The following is a 26,404-nucleotide window of genomic DNA, read 5'->3' as shown; positions in this document are numbered from 1 at the left end:
AGTATTGGGTAAATACCGTCATATATATGGATATATAATCCGATTCAATTAGATTTTTGAGTATTGAATACACTTAACCAGGTGAAATTCAAGGTGAAATTTTCCTGATTCAATTGATAGAAAAACATGGTAATTAAATTAAAATATGAATTTACATGTTGTTAGGATGTCATGATAACATGTGCATTGGCATACCGTAGGTTTTCACGTATAGTGCGCTCTCGTGTATAGCGCGCAGGCTGTTTTTTAAATGCAAAAATGGAGAAAAAAAATATTTAAAGACAATAAATCCACCTAATCGGACCGAAAATGGCCGCCATTTTACTATTGCACAATCCAATAATCCGGGGCATTGGAAAGCTTAATTAAGCATTCAAAAATTGCGTTACCCGCAAAAAAGACCTCGTTCGCACCTACCCTTGCCTGCTCTCTGGAATGTCGACAACAATCCCCATCGGAATTTATCAATAAAGAAGTGTAAAAACACAAACAAAGAAATGTCCGCAAGTTTATTCAAACAAATTTATTTTTGACCAAAACTTCTTCTACCGCATTCATATATACCAGTAGTGACTTCTTGTTGTTTCGACAATGGCCCCTCAGTCTGTACGATTATAGGGTGGTAGTTTTCTGGAAAAAAACATGGCGGCCATTTTGATTATTTACGATTACACAACATTTTTTTTACCAATTTAGCAGCCAGGATAGCGCTGTATCAATGTATTTTTGACCAAAACTTCTCTACCGCATTCATATCTACCAGTAGCGACTTCTTGTTGTTTCGACAATGGCCCATCAGTCTGTACGATTATAGGGTGGTAGTTTTCTGGAAAAAAACATGGCGGCCATTTTGATTATTTACGATTACACAACATTTTTTTTACCAATTTAGCAGCCAGGATAGCGCTGTATCAATGTATAGCGCGCACCAGCTTTTTAATTTGAATTTTGGCGGTAAAACACTGCGCGCTTTACGTGGAAACCTACGGTAGGTCTGAAATTTCCGTTGGGTTGGATTGCACTTTTTTAAGGGCCCTGAGCGATGATAAAATATACTGTCACACAATCTGTTGTATGTGATACAATTCAGTGGAATATCACTGTCATGATATTCTCTATAATGTTCTATAATATATGTATGATGCATTAGGTACTAAAACAATTATATCGTGGGCATAGGTGAAACATTGAAAACTGTGGTCTCTTAGTGTCGGGGGACATTTTGAACTGTTGCCCTAGGCCCGCAGCCTTTTGTCCACAGCTTCAAATAAAATGTTGCTGTAAAGTAACTTGTTCATTATCAAATTGAAACCTTTTATGGTGGATGTCAAATTGTTTTGTTCCTTCCAGCATTGAGCAGCCACAGAGACAAAAACGTGGTTTCCGCTTCCACGAGCAAGGCAAGTTTGAACAGTTGGCTCAGAGATTAAGAACAAAGGTAACTTTTACATTGTTTACCATAGAATTGTTCAGAAATATTCAGAAATGATTACAAGTTCAATCACCATACTTGTGTTTATTTTGCATGTAATAGTTTGTACAACCCTGTCGTATGTTTCTATGAGACTTCTAAAGAGTTTTGCTGTTAACAGTATGTAAGAACTCTGTTGCATGTTTCTTTGTGACATCCAGGCCCAGCTGGATCGACTGCAGAGCGAGATTTCCCAGGCTGCCAAGAAGACAGGCATTGCCTCCGCAGCTAAACTGGCAACATTGGCTCCCAAGAAGGAACTGGTACTGAAGAGATCTCATACAATATTCTGTTCTCTGTTGAAAAACACACACAAGATTGTTTCATGTATGCCTTACATTTTATAGAATGTAATAACTCATATATATGTATATGTTTCTGTTCATTAGATTTGGCAAAAATTCGGTATTTGGGCTTAATTAGTAATTGACAGTTTTGATTGAATTAACATTAGTAGAAGATGGAATTAACATTCCTTTTCAACAATCACTCTTCAATATTAAGAACATGTTGTTTAATAACATTATTATGCATTTTGTTGTTTTATCATGCATCATTTTCTGCTGTTTGAATACAATAATTGCCATGTTTTTAAGAAGTGGATAGAAAAATTTAGTCTTTCGTTGTAATTCATTTTTTTTGATGTTGTAGGCTGCTGGAGAAATCCCAGAGATAGAATGGTGGGACAGCTATATTGTCAGGACTGTAAACTCGTAAGTTTGGTATAAGCAAATCAATTATTGTAACTACTTACTAGTGTTTCAGATGCTAGATATTTGTTTTGTTTTTTACAGCATAGATGAAAATGTAGTATGTCCATCAAGAACAGTCTTCAAAATTATACATAAATTATCTTTTGTAGTCAAAAAGCATTACAAAATATTTTGAAGTACAAAATTACAGACAGGTCCATTGTTCAATGTAGATATATTACTTCTTGACTCTAACTTACTATTGTATTAGAAAATTTAAAAAGATGCAACATGGTGTAGCCTAATAGTTTGCTGAAAGCTTAAGGTCTTACTTAGAAGCCAAAGGTCAAATATGTGCATATACGACTTGTCCAGGATTTACCATCATTATTAATTTTCAGGACAATCTTAAAATATTTTCAAAAATGGCAACTGTGTGGAGATGACATGTTCATGCACACTTGTGTCTGTAGCTCAGAGGCTAAGGTCAAACAGGACATAGGTCAAATACAGACTTACGTAATTTGTATCCTGTGTCCAAACATATGTCATTGGGGCATCTTTGTTAGTTTTCTGCTTTACAGAACAGGGATCTGGGATTTGACATGAAGTGTAGACTTCATCCAAGCTATTGTCAATGGATTAAAGGGACACAATTGAAACAAAAATTGCTTCAGATTCGCAAATTTTCGTTTTAGTTCTGATATTTGCAAGGAAACAGTAATACATGTACCTAAAATTAACCACACTCTTAAATTTCCATTTTATTCATAAATGATTTGAAAACCTGAAAATTATAAAGCGTTACAAATGCCAAACAATTGAAAAATTTGGACAGTTCTGGTGTTATCGTTCTATTTTGTGACAGTATGAGGAATGCTTATATAAAGTATAAAATAAACTTCACACCTAATTAGCAAGGATGGCGAAGTGGTCTCAGCATTAAACATTTACTTCAGGGGTCAATGTTTTTAGCCCCAGTGTCGATTGCTTTTTTTTCTCTGTTTAAATTTATTCTTACATTTATCAATTTAAAACATTTAATGACACACGTCTTCAAAACATGCCAACATATATTAACAACTCCCTTTAATTTCCATGCATCAATAATCACAAACATCACCAGGTTCATGTTTTAAAACTCACAAACTCCTTTGACTTATGTTGAAATAGTTTAATCAATAAAACAAAACGCAATGATTTGCTGGTATTGAAAGTAAATTTTACAAATATTTTACAGCGCATGAATATGTTTCTGTGTCAGGTATACTGATGTGGGTCTGGGGGAGGAACTGCGGGCCAGACTGGAGGGAATAACACACCTTGTGGAACATCCCATACAGATGAAACCACCGGGTGGGTATTGGAATCCTGTTGATCTTTCTTTCCATATTGTACAACTGGCTGATTTTATATGATTGTTTGTTGAATACCATGTTTTTTTATAAAGATAAACATAAGGGTTTGTTTAGTAAATATCAGAGTATATTTTTTATGAATAATACAAAAAGTATTACGTGTGGATTAAGCAAAAGTACACATACATTAGTTACTGTCAAACTTATTTCACTTTGGAAGTCAATATTTTTTGTGCAAAAAGCAATAGTATTTTAAGCTTTTTATGCCCCCCTTCGAAGATAAGGGGGTATATTGTTTTGCACATGTCGGTCCGTCTGTCCACCAGATGGTTTCCGGATGATAACTAAAGAACGCTTAGGCCTAGGATCATGAAACTTCATAGGTACATTGATCATGACTGTCAGATGACCCCTATTGATTTTCAGGTCACTAAGTCAAAGGTCAAGGTCACAGTGACTCAAAATAGTAAAATGCAGACCTGTTTACTTCTACGGATTCGCCGTAGTTACTACGGATTCTTTGGCTAAACTACGCAATACGGATGGTCATTGTCGGTAATTCATCAATCATAATCATTTTGGCGCTTGCGTAGTAAGAAATGTTAAATTCCAATCTCCACGCAGAGTTGTCGTTCCTTGCTCTCACATACAACTCTGTGAAAGGCTCAGCTCGCCATTTTGTCTATAAAATAGCTAAAACCGAACAAACGCATTCAATGTATATTTGAATGGATATTTAAGATCGCATGCATTAAATTAAGAAATATGACTTTTTAATGTACGATAAATTGTGCAAAAACTTGCGAGTTTTAATGCAACATTTTGGAACTATTTTATTGCCCATTACGCAGATGGAATCATTCCACGCACTTTACATATGTAAATAATTGAACATAATGTTTATTGAGTGACGTTAGGAATTGCTTCGACGTGTGCATGTATGTTGGTTTCTTAACATCAAAAAACCATATCAATTTTATAATAATGAATTAAGACTGATATAAGATATCATGGAATGAGATGGTTTTCTTTAATGCAGTGAATGCAATGTAACCGTCGTGCAAGAGATTGTTTAGTATACTGTAACCTCAATGATGAACGCTTGGTATGATCATGACATGAATGAGACGCTTTCATAACAATAGTCCGTTCTGAGCCCAACACAGAGGTGAATGTAATGTAACCGTCGTGCAAGAGATTGGTTAAATTCAAGCCTCCCGGGGACAATGCATAATATCAGTGACCCGGATGTTTGCATTTTAAACATGGCGAGTTCTTTCAAACGGCGTGATACAGAATCAGATGTCGATTAACACTCCAAAGAGTTGCTAAAACAAACTCTCGAAAGTACAAAGAAAACTATAGAGAATACTGGCCATGCCTCGGTCCGTCCTAAAAAGGAAAAACGTTCACTGTTCAACATGTAACGTTGATTATTCGTGCGCTCATGGAAGAAAAAAAAGGACAGCAATCGACACATTGACTCGCAGAGCTACATTAATTGGAAGATCAAATCTTCAAATAAAGACATTTCCTCTATGATGCAAGGATCTAGCTTGGAGTAAGACTTGAAAACCACCAATGCGGAGGTTATTATGTGCGAGTTAATTTCAGAGAACAACTTGTCTCTATCAACGCAGAAGACCTTAAATAAAACGCTGAAAGTTATGTTTCCCGATTTGGAAATCGCTCAAAGAAGGTTATAATTTAAAGAAAAACATGCATAAAGTTTATTAATGAGGTACAGCTCTTTTTACAATTGGTAATAAGCTATATGAAACAAACTACAGCTTCAATCTCTATCATCTATGTGCATGTCGTACCCAGTCTTTTTTGGTACCAATTAATTTAGTATCTTAATGGCTTTCAAAAAATGGTGTCAAAACGTATGTAGTGGTAATGGGTTGAACTTGTTTCCAATCAGAGAAAGCTGATACATGTTAAAGGAATTGTCAATTTGATCTCATCAACTCATCATTTGAGACAGTTCTTCAACAATTATAAAAGATTATTACTATCACTGAGATAGGGCAATCCTCTGACAACCCTGGGACTAACAAACTAAACACAGGTCTACTTGGCATCCAATGCTCAGCATAACAGAGACACACTCAAAAGACTGAAAGGGGCATACTACAGATCATTGAAAGAATTGTGCATTTTGATGTTATGTTAAGGCCATTGACACATGTTAAAGGAATTGTCAATTTTATCTCATCAACTCATCATTTGAGACAGTTCTTCAACAATTATAAAAGATAACTACTATCACTGAGATAGGGCAATCCTCTGACAATCCTGGGACTAACATACTAAACACAGGTCTACTTGGCATCCAATGCTCAGCATAACAGAGACACACTCAAAAGACTGAAAGGGGCATACTACAGATCCTTGAAAGAATGTGCATTTTGATGTTATGTTAAGGCCAGTGGCATCATGATCATATATATCATATATAATGAACATGTATTTGTGCTAATTAACTCATTCCCTGAAGAATTAGTAATGGGTTAATCAGACCCCAGGTTCTTTAATTCGTACATGTATTCAGTTTTTTGTTCATTTTAAAGTTGAGTGAAACATTGTATCATGTATGTAAAAGTTAGTTATTTTTTAAAGATGTGTAATTTGTTGTTACAAGTGCAGTGAGCACAATGTAAAACCTTTTGTTAAAGTGTTGTTTAGAAGGGCAGTGTGCACATCCACTAAATAATAACGGTATAACGTGATAAACAGATTAAATTAATAGAAAGTAAATCCATCTAATGCTTTATGTACCGTTTAATTGATATGTGACCCAGTCATGCTGTTTTAATGCTCTAAATGATTGAACAAGTTAAAACTACTGACAACAGCCCAAAACTACTGAGAGATGCCCTCCAAACTACTGAGAAGCAATCGGTAGGGTAAACAGATCTGAAAATGGTGTGCATGATAACTCAAGAATGCTTAGGCCTAGGACCATGAAACTTCATATGTACATTGATCATGACTGGCAGATGACCCCTATTGATTTTCAGGTCACTAGTTCAAAGGTCAAGGTCACAGTGACTTGAAACAGTAAAATGGTTTCCGGATGATAACTCAAGAATGCTTAGGCCTAGGATCATGAAACTTCATAGGTACATTGATCATGACTGGCAGATGACCCCTATTGATTTTCAGGTCACTAGGTCAAAGGTCAAGGTCACAGTGACTCGAAACAGTAAAATGGTTTCCGGATGATGACTCAAGAATGCTTACGCCTAGGATCATGAAACTTCATAGGCACATTGATCATGACTGGCAGATGACCCCTATTGATTTTCAGGTCACTAGGTCAAAGGTCAAGGTCACAGTGACTCGAAATAGTAAAATGGTTTCCGGATGATAACTCAAGAATGCTTACACCTAGGATCATGAAACTTCATAGGTACATTGATCATGACTGGCAGATGACCCCAATTAATTTTCAGGTCACTAGGTCAAAGGTCAAGGTCTTAGTGACAAAAAAAACATATTCACACAATGGCTGCCACTACAACTGACAGCCCATATGGGGGGCATGCATGTTTTACAAACAGCCCTTGTTCAAACTTGTATTACTTTTTGGAAATAATTTAAGAATGACAAGTATAAAATAATTTTTCCATAGTGGTTATACTTATTTTTTTATGAGGATTTTTCTGGTGAAAGTGTTTGGGAGGGAGTATTCATTAGTACTGCGGCAAGCTCGAGTCAGAGATGGCTTTATACCAGGAATAAACATCTTTTAATTTTGCTTTATCAATTTGATGTTTCATTTCAGCGGAGCCAGAGAAAGAGCCAATCATGCCAGTTTTCCTCACGGCTGCAGAGCGCAAGAAACTGCGGAGACAGAACCGCCAAGAGGCCCAGAAAGAGATACAGGAGAAAATACGGCTGGGGTTGGCGCCTCCACTGGAACCCAAAGGTATCTGATGCAGGGGACGTGGTTGAGGCAGTATTTTAAAGCATTTATTGATTTATCATCATAATTGTATGATAAGGTGATTAAGTAATCATTGTCCAATGAGCACTAAACATATCAAATGATAGGGTGATTTACATGTATCATTATTGAACAATTAATACTTAACACATTAAATGATTGGGTGATTGACTAATCATTATACAATCAACATATCAATTGATAGGGCGATTGACTTATCATTTTCAAATGACTGTGTTTTGCACTTAACATATCACCTATTTACATATGACATGTTATCTCCATACATGTTGCAGTGCGGATGGCAAACTTGATGCGAGTTCTGGGCTCTGAAGCTGTTCAGGACCCCACCAAGGTAGAGGCACATGTCAGGGCACAGATGGCAAAACGACAGAAGTAAGGAACAGTAGTCATGTTTTACTTTCTAAGTTGTTTTTATTATGAACCCCGTAGGGTGGCATATAGCAGTTGAACTGTCCGTAAGTATGTCAGTCAGTCTGTCTGTCTGTCCGAAAAAAACTTTAACATTGGCCATAACTTTTTCACTATTGAAGATAGCAACTTGATATTTGGCATGCATGTGTATCTCATGAAGCTGCACATTTTGAGTGGTGGAAGTTTAAGGTCAAGGTCATCCTTCAAGGTTAAAGGTAAAAAAAAAATTAAAAAAAAAAATTCAAAGCGGCGGTTTCATAATGCTGCACATTTTGAGGGGTGGAAGTTCAAGGTCAAGGTCATCCTTCAAGGTCAAAGAAAAAAATTCAAAGCGGCGTTATCATGAAGCTGTACATTTTGAGTGGTGGAAGGTCAAGGTCATCCTTTAAGGTCAAGGTCATCCTTCAAGGTCAAAGGTCAAAAAAAAAATAATTTCAAAGCGGCATTCTCATGAAGCTGCACATTTTGAGTGGTGGAAGTTCAAGGTCAAGGTCATCCTTCAAGGTCAAAGGTCAAAAAAAAAAAAAACATCTTCAAAGCGGCGCAAAAGGGGGCATTGTGTTTCTGACGAACACATCTCTTGTTCTCCCAGAAAAGGGATACATATAGTAGGTGCTTTATCCAGTCCAGTCTTAATTGTAAGTTTAATGGATTTTAATTTGAATTTGTTTGAAACAAATTTCCCCTAAGATTTTTTCTGTCCTAGTCTATGTCTGTCCATCCTACTGTCAATCACACTGTGTTTCGGAAGAAATCCTAGACAGTAATGATTTAAATTTAGTGAAACTTGATATGAAGTGTCCTAATCGGGTGGACATATATTGTTAGATCGATGTTGGTCGTTTTATTTTTCGGGAAGTTATTGAGCTTTGATTAATAATATATCATTTTTTAATGGATTATTTGTTTGCCAGCAAAATCTGAAACCTATTTTCAGGCTTTCTTTCTGTTCCATAATTTTTTAGGAGTTACTCCCCTTTGAATAAGGGCTTAAGATCTCAGACACTAATGATTCAAAGTCAATAAATCTTTATATGCAGTATCTGAAGTTAATGAAACTTGATCTGCAGCATCCCTGTTGCATGGACATACAATTGCCAGTCCAATTATTTTTCAGGAAGCTGTTGCCTAAGACTTATATTGACTCTTATTTTCTTAATAACTTTGTTTTGCGGGAAAACTAATATCCTGAAAGGGTCCTACTTTATAAGCATTTTTTCGAAACATTTTTCTGCAAAACAAATAATTTAAATTTGGGATAATTAACAAACAGTGATTTTCAAATAATTATTTGTTTCCACTTGGTTTCATGGATACTCATGATCCAAATTTGAAAGGATATGCAGCAAATGCTTCACATGAACAAATTTCAAATCATTATGTGCTCCAATGGTCAATGTAATTGTTCCGATATATTAATATTTTTTATTACTTCCTTATGCTAAATTTCTTGTTCCTATGCTTTTAATTAAACCATACATTCACAAAGTGCATCATCAGGAAGCAGCTATCAGTCTCGCTGATTATCTTTTAACTTACCTGATTGCTCAGGTGAGCTTTTGGGATCGGTCTTTGTCCGTCGTACGTCCGTCCATCCGTCCGTCGTCTGTCCGTCCACATTTGGTTGTAAACACTCTAGAGGCCACATTTCTTGTGCGATCTTCATGAAACTTGCTCAGAAGATTTGTCTCAATGATATCTTAATCAAGTTCGAAACTGGGTCATGCTGGGTCAAAAACTAGGTCATTAGGTCAAAAAAAAAACACCTTGTAAACACTGTAGAAGTCACATTGCATGCCCAATCTTCATGTAACTTTGTCAAAATGTTTGTCTTAATGATATGTTGGTTGAGTTTAAAAGTGGTTTCGGTCCATTGAAAAACATGGCCACCCGTGGGCGGGGCAGTTTTCCTTATTTGGCTATAGAGTAACCTCGTAAACACTCTAGAAGCCACAATTTTTTGCCCAACCATCATGAAACTTGGTCAACACATTGGTTTTATTGATATCTCGGACGAGTTCGAAAATGGTCCAGATTGGTGAAAAAACATGGCCACCAAGGGGCGGGGCAGTTTTTGCTTTATGTATATAGTGAAAACATGTCAACACTCTAGAAGTCACATTTTTGGTCCAATCTTCATGAAATTTGGTCAGAACATTTGTTTACTAGATACGTGAGTTAAGTTCGTAAAAAGGTTTTGGTCCATTGAAAAACATGGCTGCCAGGGGGACAGGGCAGTTTTCCTTATATTTATATTGTAAAAAAGGTTTGTGAACAGTCAAGAAGTCACATTTTTTGCCCAATTATCATGAAACTTGGTCAAAACATTGGTTTTATTGATATCTCGGACAAGATCGAAAATGGTCCAGATCGGTGAAAAAACATGGCCACCAGTGGGTGGGGCAGTTTGCTCTATAAATATATAGTAAAAACATGTGAACTCTCTAGAAGTCACATTTTTTGCCCAATTTTCATGAAATTTTGTCAGAACATTTGTTTTCTAGACACGAGAGTTGAGTTTGAAAATGGTTCCAGTTTGTTGAAAAACATGACTGCCAGGGGGGGGGGGCGCATTTTTCGTATACATTTATATATATAGTAAAAAAGCTTGTGAACACTCTAGAAGTTACATTTTTTGCCCAATCATCATGAAAAGATTGGTTTTATTTATATCTTAGATGACTATGAAAATGGTCCCGATTGGTGAAAAAACATGGCCGCCAGGGCGTCGGTGGGGCAGTTTTCCTTATATGACTATAGAAAAACCTTGTAAACGCTCTAGAAGTCATATTTTTTGCTTTATCATCGTGAATCTTAGTCAATACATTGGTTTTATTGATATCTCAGATAAGTTGGAAAATGGCTCAGATCGGTGAAAAAAAAACACTTTTTAGCTAACCTGATTGCTCAGGTGAGGTTTTAGGGTTGGTCTTTGTCAGCCGTCTGTCCGTCCATCCACATTTGGTTGGTAAACACTCTAGCATTCACATTTCTCAAGCATTCTTTATCAAAGTTGCTTAGAAGCTATATTGCCACAAGATCTCAGTCAAGTTTGATAATTAGCAAAATCGCATAATAAATGACAAAATTATTGCCCTTTGATTGTCAAAATCTTCATTATATTTTACAAAATCCCTGAAAACACTAAAAAGGTCACAATTGTGTTTCATATTTTATGAATCTTGGTCATAATATTTATTTTTGTAAGCAACGTTTGATGTTTGGTCATGAGGGCTCAAAATATTGGTCACCAGGTCAAATCTTACAAAAGCCTCATAAACACTCCATACGCCAGAGTTTGAGCTCAATAATGATGAAACTTTACCAGGATGTTTGTCTGGACAATATCTAGGTCAGGTTTGAAGTTTGGTAAAGATTGAATGAACCGACTCCTCTCAGGTGAGCGAACTAGGGCCATCTTGGCCCTCTTGTTAACCTTTAAACTGTCTTTAACTGTTTTTTAACCTAAAAGAGGGAAGTTAGTGCTTTTTAATTTTTGCATGAATCATAATTTTTGTATACTGTTCCAATAAATTTATAAGGTGATTTTATGTGACAAACTAAAATAAAAGAACCAAATATGTCTAGACAAACAGTGCGGAGAGCAGACATTCTAAACATGTGTTCACTTAAAAAAAAACAAAAAAACAACAACATGGTTTCCTGAACAAATAAGTTCTGTTCACAAACGTTTATCTGTTTTACGCAGAGCTCATGAGGAGGCAAATGCAGCAAGAAAACTCACAAAGGAACAGAGGCGAGAGAAAAAAATTAACAAAATCAAAGAAGACACATCCCTTGGGGTACATGTATCAGTCTACAGGTTTGAACATTTCAACATATACATTTTCATATTCCAGTGTCCTTTGTGTTTCTTTTGAACTTCTCTTTTGTTCACAGAAATTGGGTGTGATATCATAATATCATTTTGCCAATTTGTCATAATTTTATCTTGCATAGAATAATAACTGCAAGTTGCATATTGTGAAAACAAAATTATATTGTTTGGTAAACTTAATGATATTGCTTTGGAAACATGATCAAGTTCATACATTCATGGAATGTAACATTTGACCAAGTAAGCATACACACTTATACTATTACAGTTACCGGATAGTAAAGAAAACTTATAGAGCAGCATTTTGTGAACACTATGTGGTTTTGATGTCCATCACTTAAACATTGGTCTTGTATTTGGTCTTTACTGGGCCTGCTTGGTCCATTGGTTTAGGGCTGGACTACAAATCCAAGAAATGTTGGCTTGATTGCTGGATGGTCATGTCACGTGACATGTGTCGGGATTTGTATTGGGCAATTTTGCCATGCCTCTGATTCAAGTCTGGTCATTGTGATTTACTGGCATTAGCATGCACAGTTATCAGTAGAAAGTAGTGAAATCAAATATGCCAGCAAGAGATATATGGGTTGAAAGTCGGCCTTGCAATCTCTGAAATAATGTTGAAAAACGTAGAACAATCCATCTGCCAGTCTGCACAGGCTAATATAGGATGACGCTTTCTGGCTAGAATGGAGTTTTGTTAAGAGAATTCTTTAGAGGAACAATTCCGTAAAAGGAAGAAGTGTGGTCTCTGATTAGCCTATACTGACTGCACAGGCAAATCTGGAATGACACTTAACGCACATGCATTAACCTCCGTTTTTAGCCTTAGGCATGACTGAAATAGATCAATACATAAATCAGTGTGCGATTGTTTATTCCAGAGTGAATGATCTGAGCAATCCAGCCAAGAAGTTCAAGGTGGAGACAAATGCCAACCAGCTCTACATGACTGGGGTGGTCGTTTTGTTCAAGGACTGTAATATAGTGGTCGTCGAAGGAGGTATCAATGCTACAGTGCTTTAATATAAAACTTAATACATGTTGTTGTGTTGATAAAGACTAAATTGTAGGTTTTTGAAGTGCTGAAAAGTTACTTTCAGAACTGCATATAATTTATTGGTAGAACTAAAAATGAAGAAACATTAAAAAGACAATAACTAAAACAATTGCCAATGCATTTACTTAACAATATTGTGATTTTTCACCTCTCAAAAGTAAATGTTAATATCTAAAAACTTATAAAGTGTCTTTCATTAGCTGATTTTTTCATGACAACCTTCATGGTTCCAAATATTTCTTTTGCAGTAGCGAAGTGTGACTTATTTATAAATCAGCCAGTTTCTAGCAAGACCGGGCGTAATATATTTACATAAAGTATCATTGTACATTAGCTTCTATGCAGTCTGAACTTTTTTTAGCCAAGGCTTGATTTTTTTTTCACAAGAGATTTCCTGTGAACAAAATATTCCATAAAAGCAGAAAGCGTACAAGATTAGCTAGTGCAGACTGCACAGGCTAATCAGAGACTGCACAGGCTAATCAGAGACGATACTTTAAGCACATACATTTAGCCCTGACTTCCCCAGAGCATGGCACATATCTATTTCTATTTAACGTACTAAAGGTCCCAAGCAGCAGCGAAAGTTTAGAAGATTAATGCTGACTAGAATAAAATGGGCGGAGGATAAGCAGAAGAAAAAGAAAGAAGGTGAGTGGACATCTAATCACTGTTAAAGCTCATTAAGATTTTCCCAAAACGGACCATACGCAGATAAATAATTATTAAACAAACTCTTTTATATGATAATAATGTAGAACTTTAAAAAATTATTATCAGAACTTTCTGGTTGATTTCTTAGTTACATGTATATCATACATATGATTGTGTTATGGTTCTCTGCAAAAAATGTATTTGTTGTTCTTAAGACAAGAGTATTTTATTACACAATTTTTAGTTATGAGAGTTTAACAACCTCTTGTTTTATAACAGTAACTTCACTGATTTTGTACATCATAGCAAATGATTTGTTGTCAGCAATTAAAATCAAACTAGGGATGCAATAGGTTAATACAAAAATGGTTATCTTATTATGGAAACCCGTTAATATTTTAAAGTGTGCTTCCAACTCAGTTGTATTTGAGCCATAACTTTTCCAAATATAGATTGATTTTAAAATAACTTTGCACAAATGCAAACCATTTTAAGACAATGTGTAGCGTGTAATACTTCTCTCTGTATCTCAAGGTTCAAGGTCATACTTAGAATTCAAAAGTCAAAAATGGATGTTTAATAGCTTGTCTGGATTGGAACATCGTAATTCATCATTTTATTTTGAAATAACTTAATTATAATAACCACCATGGGGAGACAATATATTGTTTATATCAACTGTCTCCCTACCTCAAAGGTAAAGGTTACATTTAGAGGTCTAATTTTGCCATTAAACAGCTCGTCTGGACAGTTACTTTGTCATTCATCATGCAATTTTAAAATAACTTTTTAACGTTACCACCATGAGGAGAGAGTCCTGTGTATCACCACAAAGGTCACGGTCACACTCAGAGATGAAAGGCCGAATTCAGTAGGAACAGCTTGTTTTGACATAAGTGCAGTTTTGATACAAACTTGAAATGTGGGGGAATCCGTTCCCTATGGACACGTGTCTTGTTGTTAGAAGATTAGAATGAACATAAAGTGATGTAATGTGGTAATTGTATAGAAGCTTATCATTTTTAGATGATGAAGTGGAGGAAGGGCCAGCAACCAGTAACAAATGTGTTCTAGTGTGGGAGGTAAGGCTATAGATAAATTTTACTAGTCAAAAAATAATTTTGATTGAGAAGAATTGTGTTGACTTCTGATGTAATATTTTAATTCTCAGCATTTTATAACTATCTAAAAAAAATTGTCATAGAAATAAATTGTCTATTCCAGGGTACAACGCAGCAGCGTGCCTTTGGAGAGATGAAATTCAAGGTATGCCCAACAGAGGCCTTTGCTCGGGAACAGTTCCGCAAACACAACGTTGAGTCGTACTGGGACCTCTCGTTTAGTGGGGCAGTCCTGGAAACAGCCGGAGAGGAGCTGTGAAAGTGGGGAGGATGATGTAGAGACTTGTTGTCGGAGAAATGTTATAAATGGAATCAAGGGTTTTAAAAGTATTGTTGATGCTTAATTAACAATATTTTACCGTTGACCTTTATTGATGGTTTCTTGGAAATTATGGGCTCTTCAACACATGTATGTTTTATATCCTGGTGGCTCAAGGGCCATGGCAGATATAATTCGAACTTGCATTTATGCATGTTTCTTTAGTTGACAGACCCATTTTTATGTGACAGTATGTTACTATTGTATTGCACAAGATTGAAGTAAGTACAGAGAACAAAGTGTACTTGTTTATTTATGGAGAAAAAAAGCCAACACGTTTTAAGTTTTAAACTCTTGCCAGGAATACGTTTTCTGGTTTGATTGTTATTGATTGATGTCTTTGAAGTACATAAAAGATAGACTTCACTAAGATATACATGTATGTAGCAAGTATTCCACAAACATGTGATGTCCATTATTTTGCTGTTTGAAACAAGCGGAAAATAAATGATCCATTAATGGGGACATTGCTTTGTTTTCAAAGTGTAAAACTGAATGCTGAATTCCAAACACCAGATATGTGTGAGAAAGTATAAACTATTCTTGCCTTACCTGAAAACTGGAAAAGTATTTATTACGGAACTTTTCTGTTTTGTTTTTAAGACCTCCTTAATATCCTCAAAAACCATTCTCCTAACAAGGTTATTTTAAAGTGAACGTAACCCCCGAGTTAAACTCTGCAATAATTTAGAAAATCTTTTTGTATTATGATAAAGCGTCAACACAAATGACCAGGCATCTGCATGACTAGGAAAGAATCGTGGGTGATCATACAGAGAACGGACTGTTTTGAACATGCGTGGAACAACCGCGTCTCCTCGAAGCGCCGTCACAATTTGTCTAAATGTTAGAACAATCGTAACTCGACCTGTTTTATTCTTATATTCATCATTGACGCATTCACTGTCGTTTGTGTTATAATTCATGAAAGATGTTATGCCAGATATCTTATATCAATGTAGTACTTTAAACTCTTAACGTCCTTTGCAGCCTATATTACGTAAAAACACTCGTATATTGTAGGTTAAACTTCCCTTTTATATGGTTCAGTAAAAATCGTTTTTATTTCACAAATCTTAACTGTATGGACCACGAAAATGCGATGATATGCTCATGCTGTCTGTACTGAAAATGCGATGATATGCTCATGCTGTCTGTACTGAAAATGCGATGTTATGCTCATGCTGTCTGTACTGAAAATGCAATGGTATGCTCATGCTGTCTGAACTGAAAATAGCATGGCTGTCTTTGCTACACTTTTGTTGTTAAATCAAAACGTACACATATTTATAAGAAAAGTTATTTATTGATGGATACATAGTCGCCATATGAAAATGATAAAAGAGAAGTACCAAGTCACTAAGAACCGACTGACCAGGAACAATCCGAGAAGGTCAACGCTGGAAACCTATGCTCGTTTTCCAAGTGTTGAAGCGCGTGCACAAAACTACGTCATACACATGCGCATTTAAAAATCACTAAACAAAAGAAAACCGGTTAGATTGAGCTATAATCGCAACCAATAAAATGCCAGAAATCCGTGCGTAAATCTGACCAAATCTTGCATTACTGTAAAACAGTCACGTTTCATAAAAAAACAAGACTTGCCAAGCAATAAAAGTCCCCTACCGGCTCCACCATTGTCAGAAATTCCACCATTGTCAATATTTTTTTTATTTGTTGCCATAGCAACCAGAATTTTTGACGTAGGAACAAAATGAAATGACGTGCATAATGTCCATATTGCCATCTATCCATGTTCCAAGTTTCATGAAAAAATATTAAGAACTTTTAAAGTTATCGCAGGATCCAGAAAAACACCATTTTCAGCAGTATTTCTAGTCTATTTGTTGCCATATCAACCATAATTTTAGACGTAGGAACAAAATGAAATGACGTGGATAATGTCCATATTGCCATCCATGTTCCAAGTTTCATGACAAAATATTAAGAACTTTTAAAGTTATCGCAGGATCCAGAAAACCACCATTTTCAGCATTATTTGTAGTCTATTTGTTGCCATAGCAACCAGAATTTTTGACGTAGGAACAAAATTAAATGACGTGCATAATGTCCATATTGCCATCTATCCATATTTCAAGTTTCATGAAAAAATATTAAGAACTTATTAAAGTTATCGCAGGATCCAGAAAAAAACACCATTTTCAGCAGTATTTCTAGTCTATTTGTTGCCATAGCAACCAGAAATTTTGACGTAGGAACAAAATGAAATGACGTGCATAATGTCCATATTGCCATCTATCCATGTTTCAAGTTTCATGAAAAAATATTCATAACTTTTAAAGTTATCGCAGGATTCAGAAAAAAACACCATTTTCAGCAGTATTTCTAGTCTATTTGTTGCCATAGCAACCACAATTTTTGACGTATGAACAAAATGAAATGACGTGCATAATGTCCATATTGCCATCTATCCATATTCCAAGTTTCATGAAAAATTATTAAGAACTTTTAAGTTATCGCAGGATCCAGAAAAATCACCATTTTCAGCAGTATTTCTAGTCTATTTGTTGCCATAGCAACCACAATTTTTGACGTAGAAATAAAATGAAATGACGTGCATAATGTCCATATTGCCATCTATCAATATTCCAAGTTTCAAGAAAAAATATTAAGAACTTTTAGAGTTATCGCAGGATCCAGAAAAGTGTGACGGACTGACGGATACAAGACCAATAAGTCCCCTTCGGTGAAACCAGTAGGGGACTAAATAATAAGACCATAATTTCACGATATGCTATCGAAACGCGTGAAATAAATACGCCAGGCCTTTAGTACACGAAAGCACTACATTAAAACGCCGTTATTCTCAAACGACAAATTTTCTTCAAGCGCGGCGAAGCATGGTGTTATTGTGAGGTTTATCGTCATGAATCTTACAAGAATCTGTGGAAAAACAAACAATCGCTGAGCGTATAACAAATCTTACCATCGTTAAGATGTTACTTTTGTGACTGAGTATACATATGGGAATCGTTTATCGCGGATTACGAATTTCGCACAATAAAGCTGCACAGTACGGATATCCTGTTGTTACGAATACTAAGAAACTCACTCAAATTCTAGCATCTTAAGTGAAAAATATCAATATACTTCTTGCTAATGAAAACTCTGGAAATGAACGTGAGTATTTTTGTTTCGGGTTGGAAGCCACATTTAATTGACCGTGCAAACAGATATTTATTACTTTAAGTTGAAATCATTCTAGATCTCGGAATTTTAACGTGTTTTATGTGCATTCTTTCACCTTAAAGATAGCATTTTTTTCTATCACACAAGCTTATTCCATTATGACGGCGTCCTAAGCTGACCACAATTGAGTTATGTGCGATGTTTAGCGGTGATTTCAAAGTCCGCGACTGGACTTTGGTACACTAGATTAGCACAGGGTTAGACTTCCAACATCGGCCGCGACTCTTCGGTTAAACGTAAATACTTCTCGCGTATACATGATTAAGAAATAATATTTTTCTATCATGGTTTGTTGTCGAATAACCCACAGTAAGGACTATAGATGCGTAGGAATGAAATCTCGAGTGCGAAGTATGCACTTGTATGAGCTTTACTGCTGAATACATGTTTTTGTTGTTGAAAAATATTACCAAAATCAGAGTAGAATTCACGAGAATCATTATATTATAAATGTTGGTTCTAATTGAAGTCCAATTAAGATATTTATATTTAATGTTTTAACAGATAATGAACTAAGTATTGAATACAATGTGCTCGGTATTTATGTAGTCCCACGAAGATCCCTCTGATCAGCATATCTGTGCGACCATTTTGTACAAGAAAAAGACCCAAGTAGAACATGTTTCGGTATGAATAGCAAGTTTATGTACTAAAACAAGGGTGAAAACAAGCAACAAATAGATCGATTCCATGCACACCACACATACTAAGTAACTTAAGCCAGATGCTAGCGCTTTCACAACTTCATCGACTTTTAAGGGACCTTTTCAAAGATTTTGGTAAATATTGAAGTTTGTCATTAAATGCTTTATATTGATAAATGTAAACATTGGATCTAAAAGGCTCCAGTAAAAAACAAGAATAAAATTAAAGAAAGAAAAAGGTAACCCTCACCTGGGCTCAAACCACTGACCCCTGGAGTTAAAGTCTAACGATTAGACCACTCGGCCACCCGTGCTCATTCAATGTATAAATGCAATTAATCCTCGTAGTGTCACAAAATATAGCGACTACAACAGAACTCTCAAAATTATTAAATCGTTTCGCGTTGCAACGCTTTATAACTATCAGTTTCTTAATCGTCAAAAGATTAATATAATGGATATTTAAGAGCATGGTAAATGTTCAGTACTACTGTTTCCTCACAGATATCATCGAAAATTTGAGAATCTGAAACATTTTTGTCAACTTACTAAAAGGTGAAAAGGTCCCTATAAGACAGCTTTCGACGGCATTCGGCATGATGGTCTATGACAGGTTCTGACAGGGTTCAACATAGACTAAGGGCCGATCATTAAAAATTCTACAGAAACCCAAGGATCGCAGTACTTTTGAATGGACAAACGGGTGACTTCTTAATTAAGGATATCAGTGGACGTCGGTCATGGATGTCTGCTCATTCCAGTCCTACTTAACCTTTTCCCTGAGAAGATAATGCAGGGGACCCTAAAAGACCACCACACCTTTATTCTCCATAGAGCGGACAATTGAAACTATATCATTTACCCGCTCCGTATTAAGATTGTACGTTCCGGCAACGCAATTTCTTTAAACACAGAAAGTACATACATATGACCATATAATGGGGTTAATAATATTTACGAGAAATTAAGACAATATAATTAGATTATAACACGCTAATAATATATTAATTAAAATCATTATAATAGAGATAATACATTAAAAGTTACATTTGCATCACGAAAAGAATGTGGTTATAATTTATTATCCAGTGTAAAGGATATGAGCATCACAATTAAATACTGGTATGAACCACAGGTGGTTAGCGTGTGGCTATGATATTAATTAGTGAAAACATCATTTTGAATAATAAATTATCATATTATAACGAAAAATAAACTTTTCTGGAAAAAAAATCACTATCAAATATATATATATTATATCGCTGCAAAATTGATGAAGTAATGGCTGTTCAAAACGATGCACCCCGTTTTCGGATGATTTCGAGTTGGATACCTCGAGTTGGAGTTCAATATATAATTGATAGTGAATTTTTTTCTCATAAAAGTTGATTTTTCGTTATAATATGATAATTTATCATTCAAACACATGCGTATGCATATGTTTCACGGTACAGTAACGATTGTTTGTCAACCAGTAAATGCGCATGCGCATAAAATCCTGATAGTAAATAATAGCATAACAGTAATCGAATGAGGTATTATAATGTAACGATACGTTATACTGATAGGTTTAGATGGGTTATCACTGAATGTGGCTATTTAAAACTTGGGATGTACATGTACATGTTTTCATATATTCGTTTTACAAATACAACTTCAGTTCATTCAGTAGTGTATTCATGGACAAGGATTAGTAGTTATCTCGTTACGGTAAGTTCTTTAAAAAAAATATTAATGACATATGTACTTCTTTATAACTTTATAATCGAGTCATTTATTGAGTCTTAAGCCGTTGGGATGCAACACAATTATAGTGTTATTTGCTATAGTTACAGTATAACTTGTCTTCTTATACCTTCCTCATATTGTACATTCTATACATATATGATTTATTTATTTCAAGCGTTGCTTTAATTAAGTGAGTATACATCCACATGAAGAAAACAGCTAGGACAGCTACTGACATGCACTGATGTAATGTGCATCAAAGGTCAACTCAAAATTAACGTAGAATTTTCGTTTACGCGGTACAAATTGTCACGTAATCGTTCATCGTTCATGGTTGACACACAGTTACTAACAATGTTCATCTCTTTTAAATTATTGGTGTGTAGCCTATCATTCGATTTCTCGTCATGCGCATATTGTCATGATGACGGGATTTGCATTAACTACCATTTTGCTGTATCGCGCATGGGACAAGTCCGTCCCTTTCTATTAATGTTAATTTCTCTGCATAATGTGGGATGAAATATACAACAACACTATATATCAGTTTCTAGTCCAATTAAATGCCTACATACTTAATATTTTCAGTTGTACAAATACAGTCTGATAGCTACATGATCGTATCTTTCTCGATCCGTACGTCTCCAAGTCTAAACGTTGTCTAACCTCGGTTCCACACCAAACATCTCGTTCCGTCGAACTGCACATAAACATACAATAATAAAATTTCTATAACATATTTGATTGGTCGATTCTATGCTCGCTTATTGCTGGTTGGTTGAATTACAACCTAGGACTGGAGAAGTCATTATTCAATTTGTACACGCTAATCAGCATTGTGATACAAATAAATAATGCAAATACAGCCCAAGCCTTGTGTCAACAGCATCGATCCCCTTTTGTTGTTAAACATACACCAGATCTAAATATTTAATCTTTCACTTTGTAAATGTCATGTATACTCGCCATTGATAAACATGTCAATATTTCTCACATAAAGAAAACCCAAATATTTCACCTAATTGTCTATCATTATGTGGCAAAATGGTGTGGGGTTTGTTAGTATATTGATTTTGAAATTGTATATATCTTATCATTTGCATGATATTTATTTACGATGTGACGAGGTTCATTTTATTATCATAACCCTCATTCAATAAAGATCAATCGAATCCGGATTCTGGACAGGATCGGTGGAAGAATTGCATATACATGTATATAGTTTGAGATCAAATAATTAGTTCCTGCGATACAAGGCTAAGGGAACAGTCGGTCGTAGACAGGCATCCCACATTCGTTGTTTTTTGTATGATGTTCGTCTGAAACAAACTTTTTAGGGCTATATTTCAGAAACTACATACGATTTCAACATAAAACTTAACGTATCCATGAGAGGTGTCATGCACAACCACACACTTTCTTCATTATGAGTTTTTTCCCTTTGTTGTGTTTTGATGCAATTGTGGTACATCGACTATCTATGGAACCTCCGTAATTAATTGATTTGTGGAATAAATCGTCTGCTGATCCAGAGTGGTTTTGATGATGTAATTTTTCTGGGATATAAAATAAAACTTCATAGGTGTATATATATTCAAATGAGGAGCATTGCCATGTACTTTCTTAAATAAAAGCTATTGCCATTTGGGTTTTTATATTGTCATTTTTCAGGTATGTACCCCGGTAACTCGGCTACGATACAACATGAAACAGTAATTGAAACATCATGTGTGTATATACAGTTATCATTGAAGAAAAGTACCATGCAAATGAACCATAACCCTACACGTTCATAAATCATAGCTATTGCCTTTTATTCTTTTCGTATGATGTTACTTTTCAAGACTATATCTCAGAATCTATACAATATTCAACATGAAACTTCATGTGTGTTCAGATATTAATGACGAACTGTGCAATGCGTAAACACAATAACACTTCACTTTATTATTTTACAGTTATTGCCCTTTTCATCCATCTGCAACAATCAATAAACAAAATTTATTCGGTGGGGGATATCAATTCAACGAATTTACTTGTATTTTACAGATATTCGTGCCTAGATGCAGATGATGCAAAAAGAAACGACCACAAGCAGCACATGAACTTTTTTGTCGAACTTATTTCATAGCACTGTCGCCATGGTAACAAGACAGGAACAGTTTCTGTCTAAGTGCGCATGCATAGTATCTGTCATTTGTCTGACATACTTTTGGTATATTCTGGGACCCAGTTCGGACTATTTCCTTGTGAATATAGTCTGTTTCGTATTCAAAACTTTAGGTAAGCATCCGCCGGCCCGCTCATCTTGGACTTTTTTGTTGAATGTTGATACGATGAAAATCCAGTTGCCACTCTTTACGGATAATTTTGTATTGACTCAATCTGTATTATCAAACACAATTGGAGCTAGTATATTATTTTTACTAATTATTATTTTACAGTTTCAGTTATCGTATGCATTCCAGCATTGTGGATAAGCCTTTGGCGACCGAAAGAATTGCTGGAAGACTTCGTGGAGCTATGCATTTACTACGGCTGGGCGTATGTGTCACTAAATCAGCACATAATAACTATTGAGCGAAACGGCGATCCATATTTCTTAAAAGACACAATACGAGCAAATATAAAGCTGGCATTGATGCAAATTGCGTTGGTTTTATTCTTCAAAACAGATGAAAGACACAGTCGTACTTTTGCAAAGTTGTCAACTACGATTGGTGTTTTGGCGTCAGTACCTGAACTTCTGTGGTTGTCGAATGTGAATTACTTGCTGGAACAGTTTGTGTTTTTAAACTGTTCTTTCGATTGGGTCTGCAGAACGTTCGATAAGTTTGTCGGCAGAACGTTACATAATTATATTTCATCCAGCATCCGACCTGGCTTTGCAATAGCCGAATTCATAACCAGGTTTTTAGTCTATTTGCAACTGATTTTGGGCAGGTGAAATAGATATTTAATATAGTATTTCGTAATTCTTACATTTACTCATTTAGAATCTTTTTTCTAACATTTTCTTAAAAAAACATGGCTAACTCCGTTTTTAGTCAATTTTTTAGAAACTAAAACAAATTACGTTCGTAAAACAATTCTGTTATTGGAAAAAGCGAGTTATTTTTAGAAAATTACCATCTACAAGGCAAACTTAAAAGAATTACGTCCCTTGAAAACAACGGGAGACAATTATATTACTGCTTCATGCGAGGTAGGGGACTTTTATTGCTTGGCAATAGTCTTGTTCTTCATACAAAATCTTTTTGATAGCCTTTTACATTTTCATTCAGACAACTAATCCTTTAACATTTACTTTAAAAGAAACTTCCTTGTATCTTGCAAATAGACGTTCAGCGCGTTCTCGTTTCAGACTGTGCGCGTGAAGCCTTAGAGGCTTTTCCAAATGTTTCTTCTGTTTTGTCGTTCTTAGTTGCTTGCCCTGTATTGTTTGTGATATGCAGATTAAAAAATACTGATGTTAATTCTTTCGCAAAGATTGATTGCTCTTGCCTGAGTTAACATTTTCATTTTTCTTTAATATTTGTAACACAGATTTTGAAAATTGCAATGTTACCGATATTTGAGCTGTCAATGGATATGTTTGCCAAGTTACCTCCCAAGCGGTCATCATTAAAATAATGTTAACATTTGTCCATGTTACCTCCACAGCGGTAACCGCTACAATCATGTAAAACCTCTGTCCAGGTTACCGCCACAGCGGCAAACGCTACCATCATGTAAACATCTCTCCAAGTTACTTTCACAGCGGTAACCGCTACAATTAGGTAAACATTTGTCCAGGTAACCTCTACAGCGGCAAACGCTACCATCATATAAACATCTCTCGAGATTACCTTCACAGCGGTAACCGCTACAATCATGTTAACATATGTCCTGGTACTCCACAGCGGCAAACGCTAGCATTATATAAACATCTATCCAAGTTACCACAACAGCGGTAACCGCTATTATCATGTAACCATCTCTCCAGGTTACCTCCACAATGGCAAACGTAACCATCATGTAAACATCTCTCCAGGTTACTTCCATAGCGGTAAATGCTAGAATTATGCAAACATTAGTCCAGATTACTTCCATAGCGGTAAACGCTACCATCATGTTGACATCTCTCCAGGTTACTTCCATAGCGGTAAACGCCAGAATTCTGTAAACATCTGCCAATAATACTTCCATAGCGGTAAACGCTACAATCATGTAAACATCTGCCAATAATACGTCCATAGCGGTAAACGCTACCATCATGTAAACATCTCCAGATTAATCCAATAAGTTTTAGACTGTCAATTGACACACACACTAAGTATTGAAAGTCATACCATGAGCTTTCGTCCGTGTACTACGGACTTCATCAGCAGAATGAATATCTACTGTTGGGAAACGTTAACACCGCTAATTGTCGGGCTGGGGGATGGTAAAGTATGGTCCCAGGTATGCGAGAGTTGGTAGCGGCCCCCGTCCTTGTTTAGCGCCGGTCTAAGTGCAAGGATGTAAATAGCCTCCTTGATCCTTCTCTCGAACCAAGATGGCTCACGGTCCAGAATCCTAACGTTCTCCATTGTGATTGCCTGGCCCGGTTTACAGTCCTGTATATGCATTGAGACCTCAGATGATGTTGAACTCGGTCTCCTGTGTTCTGTACCATAACACATACTCAAATAAAGTCGATGAATAGTTCTTTGCTCTTTATTCAATTGTACACGTAAAGTTTCCAGGTCCATATAATTATTTAAATTAGTTGTTAATGCAATATGTCCAAGTCTATGTAATTCTCCAAGTAACTAATAACGTTTCCAAGACATGACAAAATCCGTGTAAATCACCCAGACAGGACCCACCCCAGGTGGGGCCCTGAAGATAAACCTCCAGCGTCTCTCCTATGAGTTAAATCCCTCCTTTCTTAGTGGCAAAAGAAGCATTGCTTATATACAGTGGAACCCCTCTAAACCGGACAACCTCAGGACCGAGAGGAAATTCCGGTAGAGAGAGGATTCCGGTTTAGAGAGGACATTGACTATCTAACTTTCAGAAAGTCAATGACATAGCTTAATGTGGAAGGAAGTTCGAACATTTTTAGTCTTAGTTATCTTAATTACATATTTGAAAATCTAAATGAATATCGTTATGCAACTGCTTCAATAACTCTGCAAATCACCATTTTATATGACACTAAATTAGCAATTGTAATAAACAACTCAACGCTTATCAAAATTTAGCACGGCTTCCTACATCAAAAACAACACACTTTTAAGAACTCTATGTTTGTTATCAGTAATTATAATCAGTATTATCACCTCTGTTGATCAATATGTACATCACATGACAAATACCTTTAAATTGTTTTGCGATTTTTACAGTTTGTAATTTTTTCGACCACCTTCATTAATTTCACGCGTCTTTAATACGCTATTCACAACTTTTTGACACTAGGTCTAAGGTGCAATAAACCCGCCCTGAGCGGTTTAGAGAGATACAATTACATATGGAATGACCCAATATTGATCAAAAGAATGACCGGTATTCGAAATTGAGGGGATTCCGGTCTTGAGGAGATATTTTACGCGTGGTTTTAAGCGGAAAAAAATGGGACCGGACAATTTGTCCGGTTGATAGAGGATTCCGGTATAGAGAGGATCCGGTTTAGAGGGTTTCCACTGTACATGTATCGTTATGTCAACTTGATGGGTCAAACCAATTTGTTTAAATGCATATACGGGCATATTTGTTATCTGGTAATTGCACCGACACGAAAACAAACAAACAATCTATTAACCATGTAATCTTGTCATGATCTTATAATGTAAACGGACGGAACCCATTTACAATCGTTTATCTACTGTCAACAAACTAATGAGTCTTCCGGCCACACTGACGTAAACACAGGGTATGCATTATTGCGAACAAGAT

General features: G+C 35.8%; 1 protein-coding gene and 1 long non-coding RNA gene across 3 annotated transcripts in view; both read left to right on the top strand.

The window, feature by feature from the left end:
- LOC127852236 (U4/U6 small nuclear ribonucleoprotein Prp3-like) overlaps positions 1 to 15,363 on the top strand; it is a 32,393-nt gene extending 17,030 nt beyond the window's left edge. For both annotated transcript variants that reach the window (XM_052386123.1, XM_052386122.1), the window contains exons 10-20: positions 1,351 to 1,438; positions 1,633 to 1,734; positions 2,123 to 2,184; positions 3,428 to 3,519; positions 7,312 to 7,455; positions 7,770 to 7,869; positions 11,618 to 11,731; positions 12,631 to 12,749; positions 13,374 to 13,457; positions 14,487 to 14,542; positions 14,685 to 15,363. In XM_052386123.1, the coding sequence (XP_052242083.1) occupies positions 1,351 to 1,438; positions 1,633 to 1,734; positions 2,123 to 2,184; positions 3,428 to 3,519; positions 7,312 to 7,455; positions 7,770 to 7,869; positions 11,618 to 11,731; positions 12,631 to 12,749; positions 13,374 to 13,457; positions 14,487 to 14,542; positions 14,685 to 14,840 (1,117 nt within the window). In that variant the 3' untranslated portion in view covers positions 14,841 to 15,363. The remainder of the gene's footprint in view (positions 1 to 1,350; positions 1,439 to 1,632; positions 1,735 to 2,122; positions 2,185 to 3,427; positions 3,520 to 7,311; positions 7,456 to 7,769; positions 7,870 to 11,617; positions 11,732 to 12,630; positions 12,750 to 13,373; positions 13,458 to 14,486; positions 14,543 to 14,684) is intronic.
- A 6,993-nt stretch (positions 15,364 to 22,356) lies between these two features.
- LOC127852254 (uncharacterized) lies at positions 22,357 to 25,185 on the top strand. The gene is made up of 3 exons (XR_008036148.1): positions 22,357 to 22,768; positions 22,930 to 24,518; positions 24,757 to 25,185. It is a non-coding gene; the product is annotated as an uncharacterized LOC127852254 (long non-coding RNA).
- Positions 25,186 to 26,404: the final 1,219 nt, after the last annotated feature.

The sequence above is a fragment of the Dreissena polymorpha genome, chromosome 12, assembly GCF_020536995.1.
Source record: "Dreissena polymorpha isolate Duluth1 chromosome 12, UMN_Dpol_1.0, whole genome shotgun sequence".
In the NCBI taxonomy this organism is placed as follows: domain Eukaryota; kingdom Metazoa; phylum Mollusca; class Bivalvia; order Myida; family Dreissenidae; genus Dreissena; species Dreissena polymorpha.
This window is presented reverse-complemented; position numbering and strand designations above follow the sequence as displayed.